Genomic DNA, 16,940 nt, shown 5'->3' with positions numbered 1-16,940 from the left:
GCCTGCAATTTCTGGAGTTTGTCCAGAGGAATTAACACTCTGGCTAAGGCCGAAACCAGAGTCAGGCCCAGATAAGTCCAGCTTCGTGGATAGAACCAGAGCAGACTTCTGAAAGTTCAGAAACCAGCCGAACTCCCGCAGAATTTGTATTGTGATCTCCATTGTCCACCAAAGCAAAGTGAGACTCCGCTCGCAGAAGTAGATCGTCCAAGTAGCTCAGTATAGCATTCCCCTGTTGGCTTAGCAAGGCTAGCACGGGGGTAACACTTTTGTGAAGGCCCAAGAAGCAGAGATGAGACTAAAAGGGTATTGCCTCAAACTGATAATGCTCTTTTCCCACAGCAAAGCGGAAGAAAACGCTGGTGACTGGCACATATTGGAATGTGAAGGTAGGCATCCTTGATATTGCTAGAGGCGAGGAAATCCGACACAAGGATGCCACCACTGTTTCGAATGGACTCCATTATGAACTTCTGTACCCGCACAAATCAGTTTAGCGCCTTGAGGCCCAGGATTGGACGCACTTTGCCTTCCTTCCTGGGGTCTGTGAACAGGTTTGAGTAAAAACCCTGAAAACATTCCGAAGTGGGAACCAGGACGATCACCCCTTGAAGGAACAGGTCTTATACCGCCCCAAAAGGCCCTGTAAGCGGTCTGGGGACCGGCGCAAGTTGAAAGGAAAAAACCTTGCCTGGGAACAAAAGAAAAACTCGATCTTGTAGCCAGACCTAATGACTTTGTGGACCCACTTGTCTTGTACTAGGGAAGTCCACGGGTCTGGAAACCAGCGAAGACATCCCCCCACCCCCGATAGGGGGGCGCACCTTCAAGCTGAAGGAGCCCAGTCCATGGGTCTGGAGAAACCGAATCTTGGCTTGCCAGACCAGGTTAGTTTGGACACTCCTGAAGAGGCCCTGAAAGGCTTCGAGCCCTTGTCAGTCAACCCTGAGGGTCGAAAATAAAAACGTATGAGTTGAGAAAAAGGGCCCACGTCTGAGACAAGGTTCCTTGCTTTTAGTAGCCTGCGGAAGAAAAGTACTCTTTCCCCCTGTGAGATCTTTAATGAGGTCATCCAGGGTAGCTCAAAACAGGTGATTTCCTTGGAAAGGAAGATCAGTCAAGGCCTTTTTTGAAGTCTGATCCGCAGACCAGCGCTTGAGACAAAAGACAAGTCGAAGGACCACTGCCAAAACAGATGCGAGCCATTTAGTAGAGCCGCATCCAAAGAGGCATCACAAATGAACCGCAGCCCCTCCGCAAAGGCAGGGGGGAGCTGTTCTCCCTCCAGGTCATGAAGAGCTTAGCCCACTCAGTTGGAGTTTGTGACAAAAAGGGCAACAGTGAATACCGGCCTCATTGCCGAACCAGCCAGAGTGTACATATGGCGGGCCACAGCCTCCGCCTTCTGGTCAGCCAGATCCTTAAAGGTCAGGGACTCTTCAAACGGAATCCTGGTTGCCTTGTTTAATCTGGAAACCGGAGAGTCCACCATCAGCGGCACAGTCCACTTCACGAGAAGGGACTCCTCATAGGGGTAACGCCTAGTAAAGCGCTTATGGACCCCACGGGGACGCTTTAGTCGTCCCCACTCTTTAGCGACACTTGTCAACATAAGCAGGGAAAGGAAACGCCTTTGCCACTCTGGATGGCTTGTGAGTGCCAAAGGGTACTTGCGCCTCCGTCGCAGCTTCAACTGCCTTCTCCATCTTCAGGGTTTCACACACACACAGATACAATTAGTGCATCCACCAGCGCCTTTTTCATGCGCGGTCGCAGATGTGGAGGATTCATCCTCACTACCAGAGGATTCCAGGCGCGTGGTTGCAGATCCAACAGGGTGACCCGCGGTCTGATGAGACAGATGAGGCAGGGGAAGTGGGGGGTGCTTTTTGCTAGCCCCTCCCCCACAAGCCACCTCCGCCCAGGACACAAGAGACTCCAGGACAGCTGTCAGCGCATGGATAGATTGTTGGGACCCAGAGGGCCCCGCAGCCTCAGAGGGGATCAGATGGGGAAAAGTTGCTATAAAGACTCCATGAGACACTAGGGGGACCCCACAAAAAAAGTGTAAAACACTGCTAAGGGACAACCCCCACCGCGCTGGCAGCAGCACCACCCGGTCTCCAGGCACAAAGCACCAGCGATCCTTAGAGACGGAAAGGACCCCACCAGACTCACCACCCGCAGAGGCAAGCACCTGCAGCCACCAGGATAACCTGTACTACATGTGTGGCGATCAGGAAGTAAAATGACCAAGGAGTCAGCACCCGGGGACAAGGAGGGGCTCCCACCGCCAAAATCGCTGCCCAGGGGGCTCCACTGTCATGGCCACAGCTATTTTCAATGGCAAACCACATCACAATGGATGCCAGACTACACAAACATGGCCGCTGTGTATAGAACAAACAGGCTACAACAAAATAGTGGCGCCATGAGGAATACAGGGACCCAGGATGGGAAGACCAGGCCTCAAGGACAGATCCAGGCAGGCTGGGGGGCCCTGGCAGGAGGAGCCCCACCAGGTACAACCCCCCCACAGCACAGTCGACTGTTCAGTCGCCACCGACGGTGCAACCGCCCCACCTCCCCTCAATCGCTAGTCAGCGCCCTGTCCCTACCCCAGGAAAGTGGCCAGATCACCCAAAAAGCCCCAGCGTATGTGGAAGAGCAAGGGGAGGGGGGGGGGGTTGGAGGCAGGATGAGGGACTCGGCAAGGGGGGGTGCCTGCGGGAAGGAGGAGAAGCCCATGTTCTGCTTAGTGTCCTACTCCTGTGGGGGCAGTATAAACCAATGGTTACGAATACCAAGAGCTGGGTCCATCAATGGACGAAATAAATATATATTTAGTGGAACACAATGAACCTCTTCCTGTGGATTGTCACTCTGGGTACAGCTGGCCTAGTGAGGCTCAGCACTCTGCTGTCCCACTTCAGAAAGTAAGCCTGTGGCTTCCACAAACCACGTGTCAAATTACAATTAAAATGTTCCTTCCAATGGTAACAGCATGTTCTCACAGGCACTGCAGACCAAGACAAACGGCGATAGCCCAACACTGCTGTCTTATCTGAAGGTCCGCAACCAGGCTTACAGCAATCTGGATACAGAAGTAATACATTGTTTGACATACACAGACAATTGTTCATCCCACTTCTGGCTATTTACCTGCCAAAAGTAATGCTGGTTTGTCCTTCGGGCTTGCTTTGTCAAACAATTCAACCCAATCAGATGGACCTATATTTACTCAGTTACTGGTCTCAGATTCATTACTTGCACACTCTGCTTTAGTTCAGAAGTCTAAGCCATTCAAGACTGGCCTGCCAACAGTCAAAAGAAGATGCAGAGTACAGAGAGTCACCCATCTGCTGGAGATACCATGTTGTGTTCTGCCCATGAAGCTAAAAATATGAATACTGTCAGCATTTAGACTTTTGGCTCCACGGTATTCAAAGATCCTGAAGCAATCATTACTGAAAACCAGTAAGTTGACTCAATCTGAAAGCTATAAAAGAGGCCTGGCTCCCTAAGTACTCATGCCTGCACCAAGCGAATTTACCAGAGCCATGCATCTAAAGATAGAAACTAATGAAGATGTAATTTCCACAATGTGCAAGGCTGAGCTAAGTGCAGAGAAGAATTGTGCCTTCTGTATTTTACACAGATCCCAAGCTGGACCTACCTGTGCCAGCAGCCATTACACTAAAGGGTAGGATCCTCATTAGGAAAGGGATTCTAAGTTAGAAATCAGAACAGGGGCTAAAGACCCAGTGTGATTTAAAGATCAGGAGGGTCAAAGACAGACTCTGCTAGAGCAAGCTTAGAGTCTCTAGAAGCAGGCTGCTCCAGGAAATAGGCATAAACAGATCAAAAATTCAGAGTGGAGATGGAGGCTCTTGAGGACATGCAGGAGACGCCAAGGTCCTGCTCGACAAAGCTGCAGGAGACATGAATGATGATCACCTTACAAAAGGAATCCCAGGTAAGGCATTAAAGGTGTTGGATCCTTCTAAGATATCCGCTATATGCCTCTAAACCTACTAGGAGAGCATTGGAGGTGGTCACCTGTGGCAGTGTAAACATCCTCATTTTGTCTTTGGGAAGATATTTTGCTAAGTGAAGCAGCAAGTAACTAGGCCCAATGTACAACATGACCTTCAATACTCCCAAACTTGGGCAGCTGGGTTCCAGATATATGGGAGGGGGCAAAATCACTGTAGGAGGTCAGTGGCATGAGACTAGAGAGCAGTGCGATGCTTCAAGAGCAAGAGCTTCAGTGAGACAGTGCTTGCTCTAGTCAAAATGGCAGGAAGAGAGGGTGGGACACATGCATACAACACTCCACCTAGCAGATTACATCAGCGGTCGATTCCACAATCTTGACCTATACGGCAATAAGATTGGGGGTGGTGGAAAAAATGTAATGGGGCTCAGCTGTTCAAATAGCGAGGTAGCTCCTGACACATCAGCCCTACTATACTCACAAAGTCACTTGTCAGAGACAAGGTCACACTAGAAAGCACTCTGCAGCTAACAGTATACACAGGTAGGTCTCAGATGAATCAGTCTGGTCTGTCCCACAATGACAGAAAGGGGAGTTTATAAGGTCCTGTAGTAGAACTGGGCAAACAAGACTGCTTTAAAAAGGTGGCCACCATAAGCCTCAAGATGTACAGGACATCAGGGAGTAACGTGTCTATAAAAGCTTTTGAAGTCCTAGGGCCTCTCTCTAAGGGATCCCAACAGGTTGTTTTTTCATTGTAAACGTGACACACACCATCAATAGGAGCCAAAGTGGTCCCTCTAGGCCCTGGGGAATTATGGTAGCTGCCTACAACTCCTCTCAGAGGCAATATCATCTGGCAAGGATTTTGAGACTTTGTCAAATGCAGCGCCCACAGCAAAAGCCTCAGAAGCTGCAAAAGCTGCAAGCAGGTTAGATAATAGTTCTGGAGAAAGCATTAAGGTAGGCTTAAAGCATTTGCTAGCAGAATGAACAATCACAGTTGCAATATGGTCTGTAAAATCCTGAATAACTGCAGGAAAATCCTCCCAGGATAAGAACAATGAGGGGAGGCAGAAGGTGTAGTCAAGGACTCTGATGAATGTAGGGACTCAAGCACGGGACAATGTTCCGAGCCGTTTGTATCAGGGGCTTCAGAGGGAGCTCTGGAGGCTGCCACAGACTTATAGGATTGTGAGCTGGAGGGACCAGAAACAAAAAGAATTGCTCCTCTTGTATTTGGAATGCAACATGTGACACAACCTGGACAAGAAAGGGTTTTTGTACTTTCTGTAAAATCCCTTTCTGAAAGTCCATTGAGCAATATAGCTCTCCTCCCTCCAGTGTTTTCACTTTGGACAGCTTGCTACAACTGAGCAGGTGGGAGTAGTTGGAGCATGAAAAGGGCTGGCTTTTAGGTTTCTACGTGCCTAGTGTATTTCTCCTGCAGACGACAGTATAACCCTATGGGAGGACAAAAATCCTATTTTTCAACGCAACAACGGGTGAAATACTGTATATGAAAACATACGTCAAGCATTACAGTGTTAATCTGTGACGTAAAGCTTGCACCTAGAATTAACAGTACTATGTACACTTTGGGGTATTGGTGATAAATGTGTACACTTTAGGGGCACCCATCACTAGGTACTAGGTAAACATAGCCAGCCATTTTAAGAGGTACACAATACAGCCAAGTATCACTGTTGCACAAGATTGTATTAATATGCTGACTGAAAAGTAATACTTCACTGACTCATATACATGCTTCACACATCTAAGACCTAAACCAGATTCTGTGACTAAACAGATCCCTAAAATACATTTCAACATGTCATTTAAAAAAAAAAAAAAAAAAAAAAAAAAACACCTCTTTTTACAAAAGGGGGGGGGGGGGGGGAGAAATAAATGAATGAATGATTTTAGGTTAAATGCACAGTAAATTAAGGTACAATACCTAGATCCATGCTGGTCCTGTGAAAACTCGATAATATGGCCAGCAATTTCTCGCAACTGAAGGTTAGGATAACGGTTATTCCTAAAGTCTTCAAGCAATCTGCTCCGACCTGAGGGCATCACATCAGACATACCATAGCGGAGTCGGGAAGATGGAAAAAGCGTGCTGCTTGGGCTGAATAAGCTTGATGCACTACTCGCACTGCGGTACTTAGCCTCTGCCCCTGGTGCAGCAGATATGTATCGGCCGCTGCCATTTGTCAGTCCTCCTGCAAAAAAAGAAATCTTGTTAAAGCGTCTTTTTTTTGTTGATAGAAAGAAAACATAATAAACAGAAAGTTTACCTTGTTTGCAGTATTTAAAAACAGAACTACACTGCATCTGAGCACCACAAACCAAAAACGCCATTTAATTCATTGTTAATATTCAAAGCAAACTCACCCATCCATCCATGTCTCTGTGCTTTATTTTGTTGAGAGATCACTTTGAAAAACACTCCCTAGCATTTCCTGCTGTGGCCATCTTGAATAAGGGCAAATGATTCATGTAGCATTTACTTCCTGGAATCCATCTGCCCTTAGCTCAGGCATGCAAGCAGGAGGGTGTGCTTAGTTGAGAAAACCCCTCCTCCCCTCCTGAAGACTGCTGGGATGTATGACATCATTTGCCTAGGCCTAGAAACCAGGAAGTAACTGAAGAAATGTAAAAAACAAGTTTAAAACAAAGTAAGTATGATGCACTTTCCTATCGACTTACTATTGCTAGTAGCATAAGGTTTAAAATAATCAGTGTTGATTGATAGTGTCTGCTTTAATGATGTTGAGAAAATATGTGCAGACACCAACTACCCCCCATTTAAGAAATTTCAGCTCTGTAAACAGCTAATCACACAGTACTTTTTCGCCACAATGAAAAAGAGTACTGCATGCTGAACCTTTGCTTACATCCTCAAAGAACACCCCTGGTAACCATTCAAAGCACCTATTCAGATCCAATGAAAACCAGTATACAGGAATGTCTTCTTGGAAAGAATGCAAAAGCTGTAGGGTGCTCTGTAGGTAACAGGGTTGCCAATCGTACATAATTTTAGGGACAGTTTCTAAAAAACTACCCCGATTTCTCCCGCCCATAAAAGGTCTGCGGACAGGACAAAACTATCCGCAAAACATACAGAGGCCAACTTCCCCCTGTAGTTTCTATGGTGGTTTACACTCCCAAATCCCACCGCCTCTGCCCACCACTGTAAAAGCTATTGGTTACTAGGCCCGCCTGGCATCCTAGCAACCAGTGAAGTGCTTGCACAGGTCCTGGCATTCTAAGGAGGATGTAGCTTTCTTCTCCAGACTTGATCTGCCTCCTAGTGCTCCACTTCCCGGGTTCTGCCATGCAGACAACGGAATGGGTAGTCTGACTCTGAGATGGAGGGAACCCACTGGGACACGGATGTAAGGGGAGAATGGGGAGGGGCACAGTGCTGGAGGTAAGGAGAGAGGGGGATGGGGAAGGGTGACGACATATCGTGCAGTCACGCGGTATGTCATTCTATGGGTGGGGAGCTGAAAAGTAGGATCCCTATATGCTGGAGTTTGTATGCAGGACGTGGGGTGCATGCAAGGTAAAAGAACCCTGTGCTATGTGGGTAATGCCTTGGCTGACCCCCCTTCTAGAAATAATCTGGCATTCCTCCCCTGATTTTGGCATTTCTAGGTTGTGACCCTGGAACAAGTGAATACAGCAATACAAGAAGGAGCGAGGACACGAATATAAAGGGAAAATCTGCACACTCTGGGGTAAAGGGGAACTCTGTGGTGACCAGAGACGCCCTCACACCTGCATAGTCCGCAGAGTTGACCCTTTCAGTGTAAAAGGCCCCTTACAGTTTAAAAGGATGTAAAGGGGAACTCTGGGAACCCCGATTTAAGATGGACCTCTGATGTAAGGGGGAACATTGGACTCTGGTGTAAGTAAGGTAGGCTCAAAACGGAAAAAAGTGCATGTAATGGAAATGTCTAATTTTTATAAAATGATCCTTTGTCTTGAGGTTTTATTTGTGGTGTTGTACAGTAATTCAGAGTATTTTGTGGGTACAAGGACTATATTATGTGTGTGCAGTGTATATAGCGACTCACCTCAGATTCTGTTTATGTATCCCCCCACCTTAAGCCCCTTTACTGCTCGGCAAAAGCGTGCCAGCAAAGGGGGTGCAGCAGCATGCTATGGAAACCACTGTTTCCTAGGGTGCCCCATGCCTTTCATAATCCTAAAGGTAAAATAAGTGCACTTATTTTAACTTTATGATTGATCTTTTGCAATATTCAAGATTTGGTGTCAGCTACTTTTTGTATTTTGATAATCAGCTATTTATGCCAGGCACAGCATATTACTACTTCTATTATCTTTCATAATCCTAGTCGTGCTCACATTTCATCAGTTTTGAGTTTTTTTATTTTTTTTTTTTTTTTTTTTTTAAAACAAAACAAAGGTTTTTTTTTCTTTTTCTTTTTTTTTTTTTTTTTTTATTGAATTGCAATTAAACAGATACAATACTACATCAACAACAGCAAAGCATATACCATCAGCCAAACAGATTAAGAAAGGCATACAATAAACGTATATAAGCCTATTATCTGCACCAGGATATACACTTATAAGCATGTCAAAATTACAACTAGAAACAGTCAGCATACACACCCTTGAAAACACCACCACTAGAACCCGTCTTGTTGGAAACTGGTCAACCGGGACACTGCAGTAGCCATAACTGTACAAGTTCATGGGGACTGAGCCCGTGGGTATCCAACCATGGCGCCCATAATCGCTCAAATGTTCCCAGACAGCCCCTATGTTGATAAACCTATTTTTCAAAAGATAAGGGTATGTCCCATATGCCACACCCATAGTTGTTAAGAAGGGGGTTCAGGTAATTTCCAAAGTAGGAGAAGTAGCTTCCAGGCCTGGAAGAAAGCACAATTGCCACTCTCGTGGGCTCGCCTGGTATTAAAGCAGAGTTCCACTTATATGCTTCCTCCCCCTGTGCCACATTTGGCACCTTTCAGGGGGGGGGGGGCGGACCTGGTTTTGACAGGTACCCTTCCGGGAGACAGCGCCGCAGCGCTGTCCCTTGGAAGTCCCCCCCCCCCAGTCTTCCTGTATCGCCGGGCCAATTAGAAAGCGCAGCGCGCATGCGCAGTAGGGAACCAGCTGTGAAGCAGAAAGGCTGCACTGCCGGGTCGCCTTACCCTGAATGGCGGCGGCAGCCCCCGAGAACCGATACGAAAATAGCTGCTGACTTAATTTTCTTCCTGGGGGGCAGAACTCTTTCTTTAAGTCACCAAGAAAACCTAATATACAGTATTTAGGGTCAAGAGGAATAGTAGTCTGAAATACCCTATTAAGGATATCCAGGACAGTCCTCCAGTATTGGTGTTAACTTGGGACACCTCCAAAGGAGGTGTATAAGGACACCCATGTCTCTCTTTCATTTACAACATAATGAATCAGCCAGGATGCCCATATCATGGAGCTTGGCAGGAGTGTAATGAGAGCGCAGAGTTATATATAGCTGAGATACTCTTTGGGAATAAATCAGTTCGCCAGTAACTACAGCCTGTAGCACCTCATCCCACTGGTTCCCTGTCAACTGACCCAGGTTGCTTTCTCATTTCTCTCGGGCCTTGGGAGGGATATCTATCCAGGGGATTACTCAAAAGCATACCATAGCATTGAGAGATAAGACCCTTAGCGTGATCAACTATGCTTTGAGTTTTTAATTGTAAAACCAGCAGATTACTTGCTATGACCCTTTGTCAAATTAAGTAAAAGCACTGCCATTTCTAAAAAACAGGTCAATGATACCTGTATACCTCAAAATTTAAAAATAAAACATTTTTTTATTCTTTACTACAAAATACATGCATACAAAAAACATTTACAAAAACAAAAAAAAATGCAGATGTGCCACAAAAGATGCATCTGATGACATATTGCGATTGCACTATGGATTAAACGTTACTACTCTTGAAATCAACAGCTTCGAATTCTAAACAACACTGCTATCTGGGAAACGAGGATCTTTCACTTAACATTCCTAAACCAACAATGTCAAATACGAAAATAGTACTGGACCATACAGGATTTTTAGCAATCTAATAATCAAAAAATCTGTGTAATTTTGTGTTTTTTTATATAGTGAAATTGAACTCCTCATGTATTTAAGTCAGGAAACATCAAAACAAAGTAAGCAATTGCAATTCGTAAATAACTATTCTGACAGCTTTCCTTTAAAGGGGAGCTTCACCCAAAAGGGGAAGTTCCGCTTTAAGGCATGTTCTCTCCCCCCCCCGTCTCTTTAGGAAATTTAACTTTTTTTTTTAGGGGGAGGGAGTACCTAGTTTTGACAGGTACTGGCTCCCACTTCAGCCCTGATTGCCTAGGCGATCCGAGCAGAAGTTCTCCTCTCCCCCTCCCTTCCGTCTTCTGGGACGGATTACAGGTTCCATAAGACTGCCGGACCATTCACAATGCCCAGCGCAGCTCACGCATGTGCAGAGGGCAACAGACTGTGAAACTGCAAGCGGTCACAGCCGGGTGCCCACATTTGAGATTCCGGCGCTGGGGACAGAAGACTGATGGAAAGAACCCAAGCACATCGCTGGATCCTGGGACAGGGGAGTGTCTGTTTATTGAGAGTCAGCAGCTACAGTTTTTTGTAACTGCTGACTTTTAATAAATACAAATGACAGAAGCTCCTTTTTATCTGAACTGTATCACTTAAGCCCCTTTCACACAGGCTTTTCGGTCCGCCTGTCAGTTTTTAAGGCGGACCCGATTGGATGTTCCATGCAGCCCTATGGAGCAGCAGATGTCAGCGGAGACATCTCCGCTGACACCCGCTGCCATCATATCCTGTCCATGAAATTTGGACGGGTGGAAACCCAGTAGTAACAAAAACAAACAGGTAATCGTCTTTGCATGCTGGAATTCCACGATATGTCCCATTTGCTGGCTCTGCAAAAACAGAGAAGGCTGGAAACATGAGATGAAACTAATGCTTGTGTAGATTTTCAGTCAAAAATGTTAGTTTCAAGAACGTTGGTTCAAATTTCTAATTGTTAAGGCCCATACACACAATGAGAATATCAGCCGGAAAAAAGAAAAGCATTCGGCGCGATCGTCCAATAATTGGATTTTTGTCTTACCGTAAAATCCTTTTCTCTGTTCATTGACGGACGCAGTCTTTGTTCTTCATAACAGTAGGGTTATACTGCCCCCTACAGGAATAGGACACTAGACAGAAAAAATGTTCTGTCTACGCCTATGGGCAGTCCCAGGAGGTATAGTTTTGTAACAAAGCAGTGTCAGAGAAAATATCAACCCAATTCAAAATAGAGGGGCGGGTACTGCGTCCGTCAATGAGCTTCAGAGAAAAGGATTTTACGGCAAGACAAAAATCCAATTTTCTCTATTGTTAATTGACGGACGCAGTCTCTGTTCTTCACAACAGTAGGGATGTCCAAGCAGTACCATAAAAATGAGGGGTGGAACAGCAGAAAAGAATTCCCCAAGGCTGAACCATAGCCAATCAGGCAACATAAAAGACTCAGAACAACAAGATTAGACCCATCTGGAAAAAAAACAAAAAAAACAAACACCCTCAAGGGACACAAAAAAAAAAACCCTTAAACAGCAGCCTGCAAAACCTTGCTGCCAAAAGGAGGCATCTGCAGATGCCAGCAGCACATCCACCTTGTAAAAGTTTGTGAAGGTATGAACAGACGACCAGGTAGCCAAATATCCTCATTTAAGTGGAAACTGGAAACCACCATCACAAGGAAGGATGGATCCAGACGAAGCACCACTTTATCCCTGTGAACCACATGATAGGGAGAACGACATGACAACGCCACCAGTTCCGACATCCTGAGTGCAGAAATAATAGCCACCAAACAGGCCACCTTCTGGGATAAGGAAAGCAGGGGAATCTCCCGAATATTTTCAAAAGAAGGTTTCTGGAGAACCGACAGCACCAAATTAAGGTCCCAGGTGGCAACGGCTTTCGCACCCCCTGGATTAAGTTACGTACCGGGGTATGGGGTGGCCAACGGCCTTTGGAAGAAAATTGCCAAGGCCCAGGCTTGACCCTTGATAGTAGTCAAGGTAAATTTTTGATCAGGCCAAGATCCGAGTCACCGAGTAACAGCAAGGGGGAACCCCAAGAGACTCACACCACGCAATATACAACTTCCACGTACAATGATGGATCTGTCTAGAAGTCGCTTTTCCCGCTTTAAGCAGAGTGGGGATCACTGAAGCAGACAATCCCCTGCCCTTCAGCACCTGGCTTTCAACAGCCAAGCCGTTTTGGTTCAGAAATTACATTAAATTTTAAAATTGAATATTAAAAAGGAACTGAAATTTTCAAACGACATTCCTCCATTTATTAAATGCACAAAGAATTTTCATAATATTTTCGTTCATCCGAAAATTATACGTGTATGGCCAGCATAAGTCACAGCCAAGCAACATATCACTTTTGGAATCAGCTAATGCAACTAAAGTCTATAATAAGAATAACAGGTTTTTAAAAACAAGATTTTTGTACGGGTCAGAAAATTCCTTGGAAGTTCACTGAGGGACACAGGATTCAGAGACAGTTGTGTTATACTACGGCCTACAGGAAAATCTAGACATTGGCAAAAAAAAAAAAAAAAAAAACAAAAAAAAAAAAAACGGAAGAGTCTGGAATAACCCTCCCACTCCCATATTTTACAACAAAGCAGTGAATACAGTGAGACCATAAAACACAGAGGGGTTGTTTGGGTGGGGGGGTTGTGTCCCTCAATGAGCTTCCAAGTAAAGGTTTTTATGAATACAAAAATCAAATTTTCTCTCTTATTCATGGAGGGGGGGCACGGTATTCAGAGACAACCGGGAAATTTCAAAGCAGTGCAAATGAGGAGTGGGCAAAACAGCAAACAAAACGCCAAAATACCCAACCAAAAACAAAGAGCTGCCTTAAAGCCCTTATGCACAAAGCTGGCATTATAGGATTCCTGAAAATCTACACGGTATAACTAAATGTGATCATACACTACACAATCTGATTATACAATCTCCTTTAGATCTACCATTAAATATGTAGTGCAAAGGCCTGTCTGATACAAAATGCAAATTAATGGTTTAGGTTTTATATTTCATAGGCTTGGTAAATCTAGAAGGCCTTGGAAATGTGGAAAACAGTTGCCTGATGCCAAAAAGCACTGATAAAACTAGAAAAGAGCATACCTTTAAAAAGAAAGTAGTGGAATCTGATTCTTAAGGCCAAAAGGCTTGAATGATGATATTTCTGAACCACTATGAAATGATTGGTTCCCCTTTACGAGGACTATCAGAAATGGCCAAGAGAGTCAAGTCTTTCTTACAGAAGCAGTGGCAAAAAGGGAGACACACAGCTCGAAACAACCAGAAAATAAATAGAAATCTCCTTCTGATGTACTTGCACTAGCGGCACAAGCACATTGTCTTGGTTAACGTGGAAGGCTGAAAAAAGAAAAGCATGCTGCTGCTACCAAGCGTCTTAGGCCTGGTTCACACTAGAGTTCATTTAACATAGTTTCCTATGGGACACGTTCACATGTATGCTTTCTTCAGCTGCTGCATATTTGGAAAAGGTCAAGGACTTTTTTCAAATGCAAAATGGTGTTTTTTTTTGGTTCAGTAGACTCATGGAGAAGCTGCAGAAAAGCATGTAGTACGTTTTATCCACTTTTGGCGTTTTTATTAAAAAAATAAAATTAAAAAAAATTGGTCATTGCTTTTTTTTTGCTTTTAAAAGAAGTAATCAATTTTTTTTTTTACGCAATATAAATATACATAAGATATTTGGGTTTTAAATACTGCATTATTGGTAATGGAAACTGCGCTTCTTTTTTTTTATATTGTATTCCGCTTGCACATCTGCTGCAGTTTGCCTGCAGCACCGGTGTAGCGCAGAATACCCAAGGTTTTCATGTGCGCAACTGTGGTTTCTCATAAACTTCTACTATGTCCTACATTTTTGGAAGATATTTTCAGAAAGCACACCAAAAATGAGGGACATAGAAGTCTATAGGAAACCACAGGAAACGCACATGAAAACCGCGGGTATCCTGCGATGCGGCCAAACTGAAGCAGATGTGCAAGCGGAATACACTATAAAAACGGAATTTTTGTAAAATCTTACCTGTAAAATTCCTTTCTCTGAGTCCTCCGACAGTCGCCGCCTCTTCATATTCGTCACATATGGGGTATTAGACTTTGCTCCGAAGGAGTAGCTAGGCAACAGAATATGTTAACAATAAAGCTTTAACATATCCCACCCTCAAGGGGTGGTCCCCTCAGTCAATACCCTCCTACTTCCTGCAACCATATCTCAGTTTTAGTGGAATAGCAGTAGAGTATACATTCAAACCCCAAAAGAGGGGCGGGGGCGGCGACTGTCGGAGGACTCAGAGAAAGGAATTTTACAGGTAAGATTTTACAAAAATTCCGTTTTCTCTTACGTCCTCCGACAGTCGCCGCCTCTTCATATTCGTCACATATGGGGACGTCCCAAAGCAGTGCAAACATGAGGGGTGGGAAACGCATCCGCGCCGAAAGGCAACGCAGTCTCCACATCAAAGAAAGGAACCTTACCAAAGGAAGGAAACCAGCTGGGCAACAGCAAAAATAAGTGCTCAACAGGAGCAACAACCCAGGAAAAGACAAAAAAACCAGGGGATACAAAAAACTATCCCAACAGCCAGGAGTCCCCAACAAGGGACCCTAGGGAACAGCCGCACTAAGAACCTTGCGGCCAAAGGAAGCATCCGCCGATGCCTGAACATCTACTTTGTAGAATTTTGTGAAAGTGTGCACGGTCGACCAAGTCGCCGCCTTACACACCTGGGCTACAGAAGCCCCATGACGACAGGCCCAAGACGTACTCAGAGATCTAGTAGAGTGCGCCTTCACAGGCACAGGGGGAACCTTCCCTTGCAAAGCATAGGCCTGTTCAATGGCCTGCCTGATCCATTTGGCGATGGTAGAGGCCGAAGCCGCCATGCCCTTCCGAGGACCCTCTGGAAGAACAAACAAGGAGTCCGTCTTACGAAAAGACTCAGTCGATTTAAGGTAAACCCTTATCGCCCGAACAACATCCAGAGAGTGCAATCTCACCTCCTTTGGATGTTTAGGCTTCGTGCACAACGAAGGCAAAACAATATCCTCATTAAGATGGAATTCCGAAACTCGTTTCGGCAGAAAAGAAGGATTAGGTCGCAAGACCACCTTATCCAAATGAACAACCAGGTACGGAGACTTGCAGGACAAAGCCGCCAGTTCCGACACTCTGCGAGCCGAAGTGATCGCCACCAAAAAGGCGACCTTTTTGGACAACATAGACAACGAGATCTCCCTGATCTGTTCAAAAGGAGCACGTTGTAACACAGATAGAACGAGATTCAAGTCCCAAGGGGGCAAAGGATCCCTCCTAGGAGGAACCAGATGCCGCACACCCTGAATAAAAGTGCCAACCAAGGAGTTGGAAGCCACGGGACGTTGAAACAGAACGGCCAGCGCAGACACCTGACCCTTTATCGTAGCCAGCGCCAAACGCTGATCGACACCCGTCTGAAGGAAAGACAGCACACGGGAAACCGAGTACGTGCGGGGTGAAAACCCCCTGGACTCACACCAGGCAAAATAGGCCTTCCAAGTACGGTAATAAACCTTCCCCGAGGAAGACTTCCTCGCGTTGATCAAAGTATGAACGACCTCTGGAGAGAGACCCTTCTCCTTCAGGACCTCGGTCTCAACAGCCAGGCCGTCAAAGCCAGCGACTGTAAAGCAGGATGGTAAATCGGTCCTTGAGACAGTAGATCGTCTCGAAGATGCAGACGCCAAGGGGCGTCGACCGCCAGATTCACGAGGTCTGTGTACCAGGACCGGCGAGGCCAGTCCGGTGCCACAAGAATCACCGTGCTGCGTTCCGAGTGTAACCTGCGAAGGAACCTGGACAGCAACTGAATCGGTGGAAACGCGTACATCAGCCTGTACTGATGCCACGGGGCCACTAACGCGTCCGACGCGTCTGCCCGAGGGTCGCGCGTCCTTGCCACGAACCTCTTCACCTTGTAGTTGAGGCGAGACGCGAACAGGTCCACATCTGGAAGACCCCACTTCGCGCACAACATCTGGAAGACAGCCGGGTGGAGAGACCATTCCCCCTGATCCAGGGTCTGGCGACTCAGATAGTCCGCCTGCCAGTTCTCCACTCCCGGAATGTGAACCGCCGTTATCGCCGGGACATGAGTCTCGGCCCAAGACAGAATGTCGGCCACTTCTCGAGCCGCTCGGGCACTCCTGGTGCCCCCTTGGTGGTTGATGTAGGCCACCGCCGTGGCATTGTCCGTCTGCACCCGAACCGGGCAACCCTGCAGCCGGTCCGTCCAGCGATGAAGACAGAGCCTTATCGCACGCAATTCCAGAATGTTGATCGGAAGGGAAGACTCCCCCTCCGACCAGGTCCCCTGGGCGGACAGAACGCCCAGAACTCCACCCCAGCCCGATAGGCTGGCATCCGTGGTGATTACCGTCCACGAGATCGGACGAAACGACTTGCCCCCGGACACCAACGGGGACTGGAGCCACCACAGAAGGTTTTCCCTGGTGCGATGACTCAACGAGATCTGAAGATCCAGAGATTGAGGTCGCCCGTCCCACCTGGACAGGATCTCCGCTTGGAGACCCCGCGTGTGAAACTGCGCGAAAGGAATCGCCTCGAAGGCCGAGACCATCAATCCCAGACATCTCATACACGTCCGCAGAGACGAGGTCGGAACGTCCCTGAGGAACCTGACTTCCTCCTGAAGAGTCCTGAGTTTGTCTTCCGGCAGGAAGACCTTCGCCTGCACCGAGTCCAGTATCATTCCCAGATAGGGGAGACGAACCGACGGACTCAGTGTCGACT

General features: G+C 46.4%; 1 protein-coding gene across 6 annotated transcripts in view; it reads right to left on the bottom strand.

Moving 5' to 3' along the window:
* Window positions 1-16,940, bottom strand: part of PUM1 (pumilio RNA binding family member 1) — a 137,418-nt gene that overhangs the window by 39,327 nt on the left and 81,151 nt on the right. For all 6 annotated transcript variants that reach the window (XM_082247703.1, XM_082247704.1, XM_082247705.1 and 3 more), the window contains exon 15: window positions 5,955-6,222. In XM_082247703.1, coding sequence (XP_082103829.1) covers window positions 5,955-6,222 — 268 coding nt within the window. The remainder of the gene's footprint in view (window positions 1-5,954; window positions 6,223-16,940) is intronic.

This window comes from Pelophylax lessonae, assembly GCF_965119305.1.
Source record: "Pelophylax lessonae genome assembly, chromosome: 2".
In the NCBI taxonomy this organism is placed as follows: Eukaryota; Metazoa; Chordata; class Amphibia; order Anura; family Ranidae; genus Pelophylax; species Pelophylax lessonae.
This window is presented reverse-complemented; position numbering and strand designations above follow the sequence as displayed.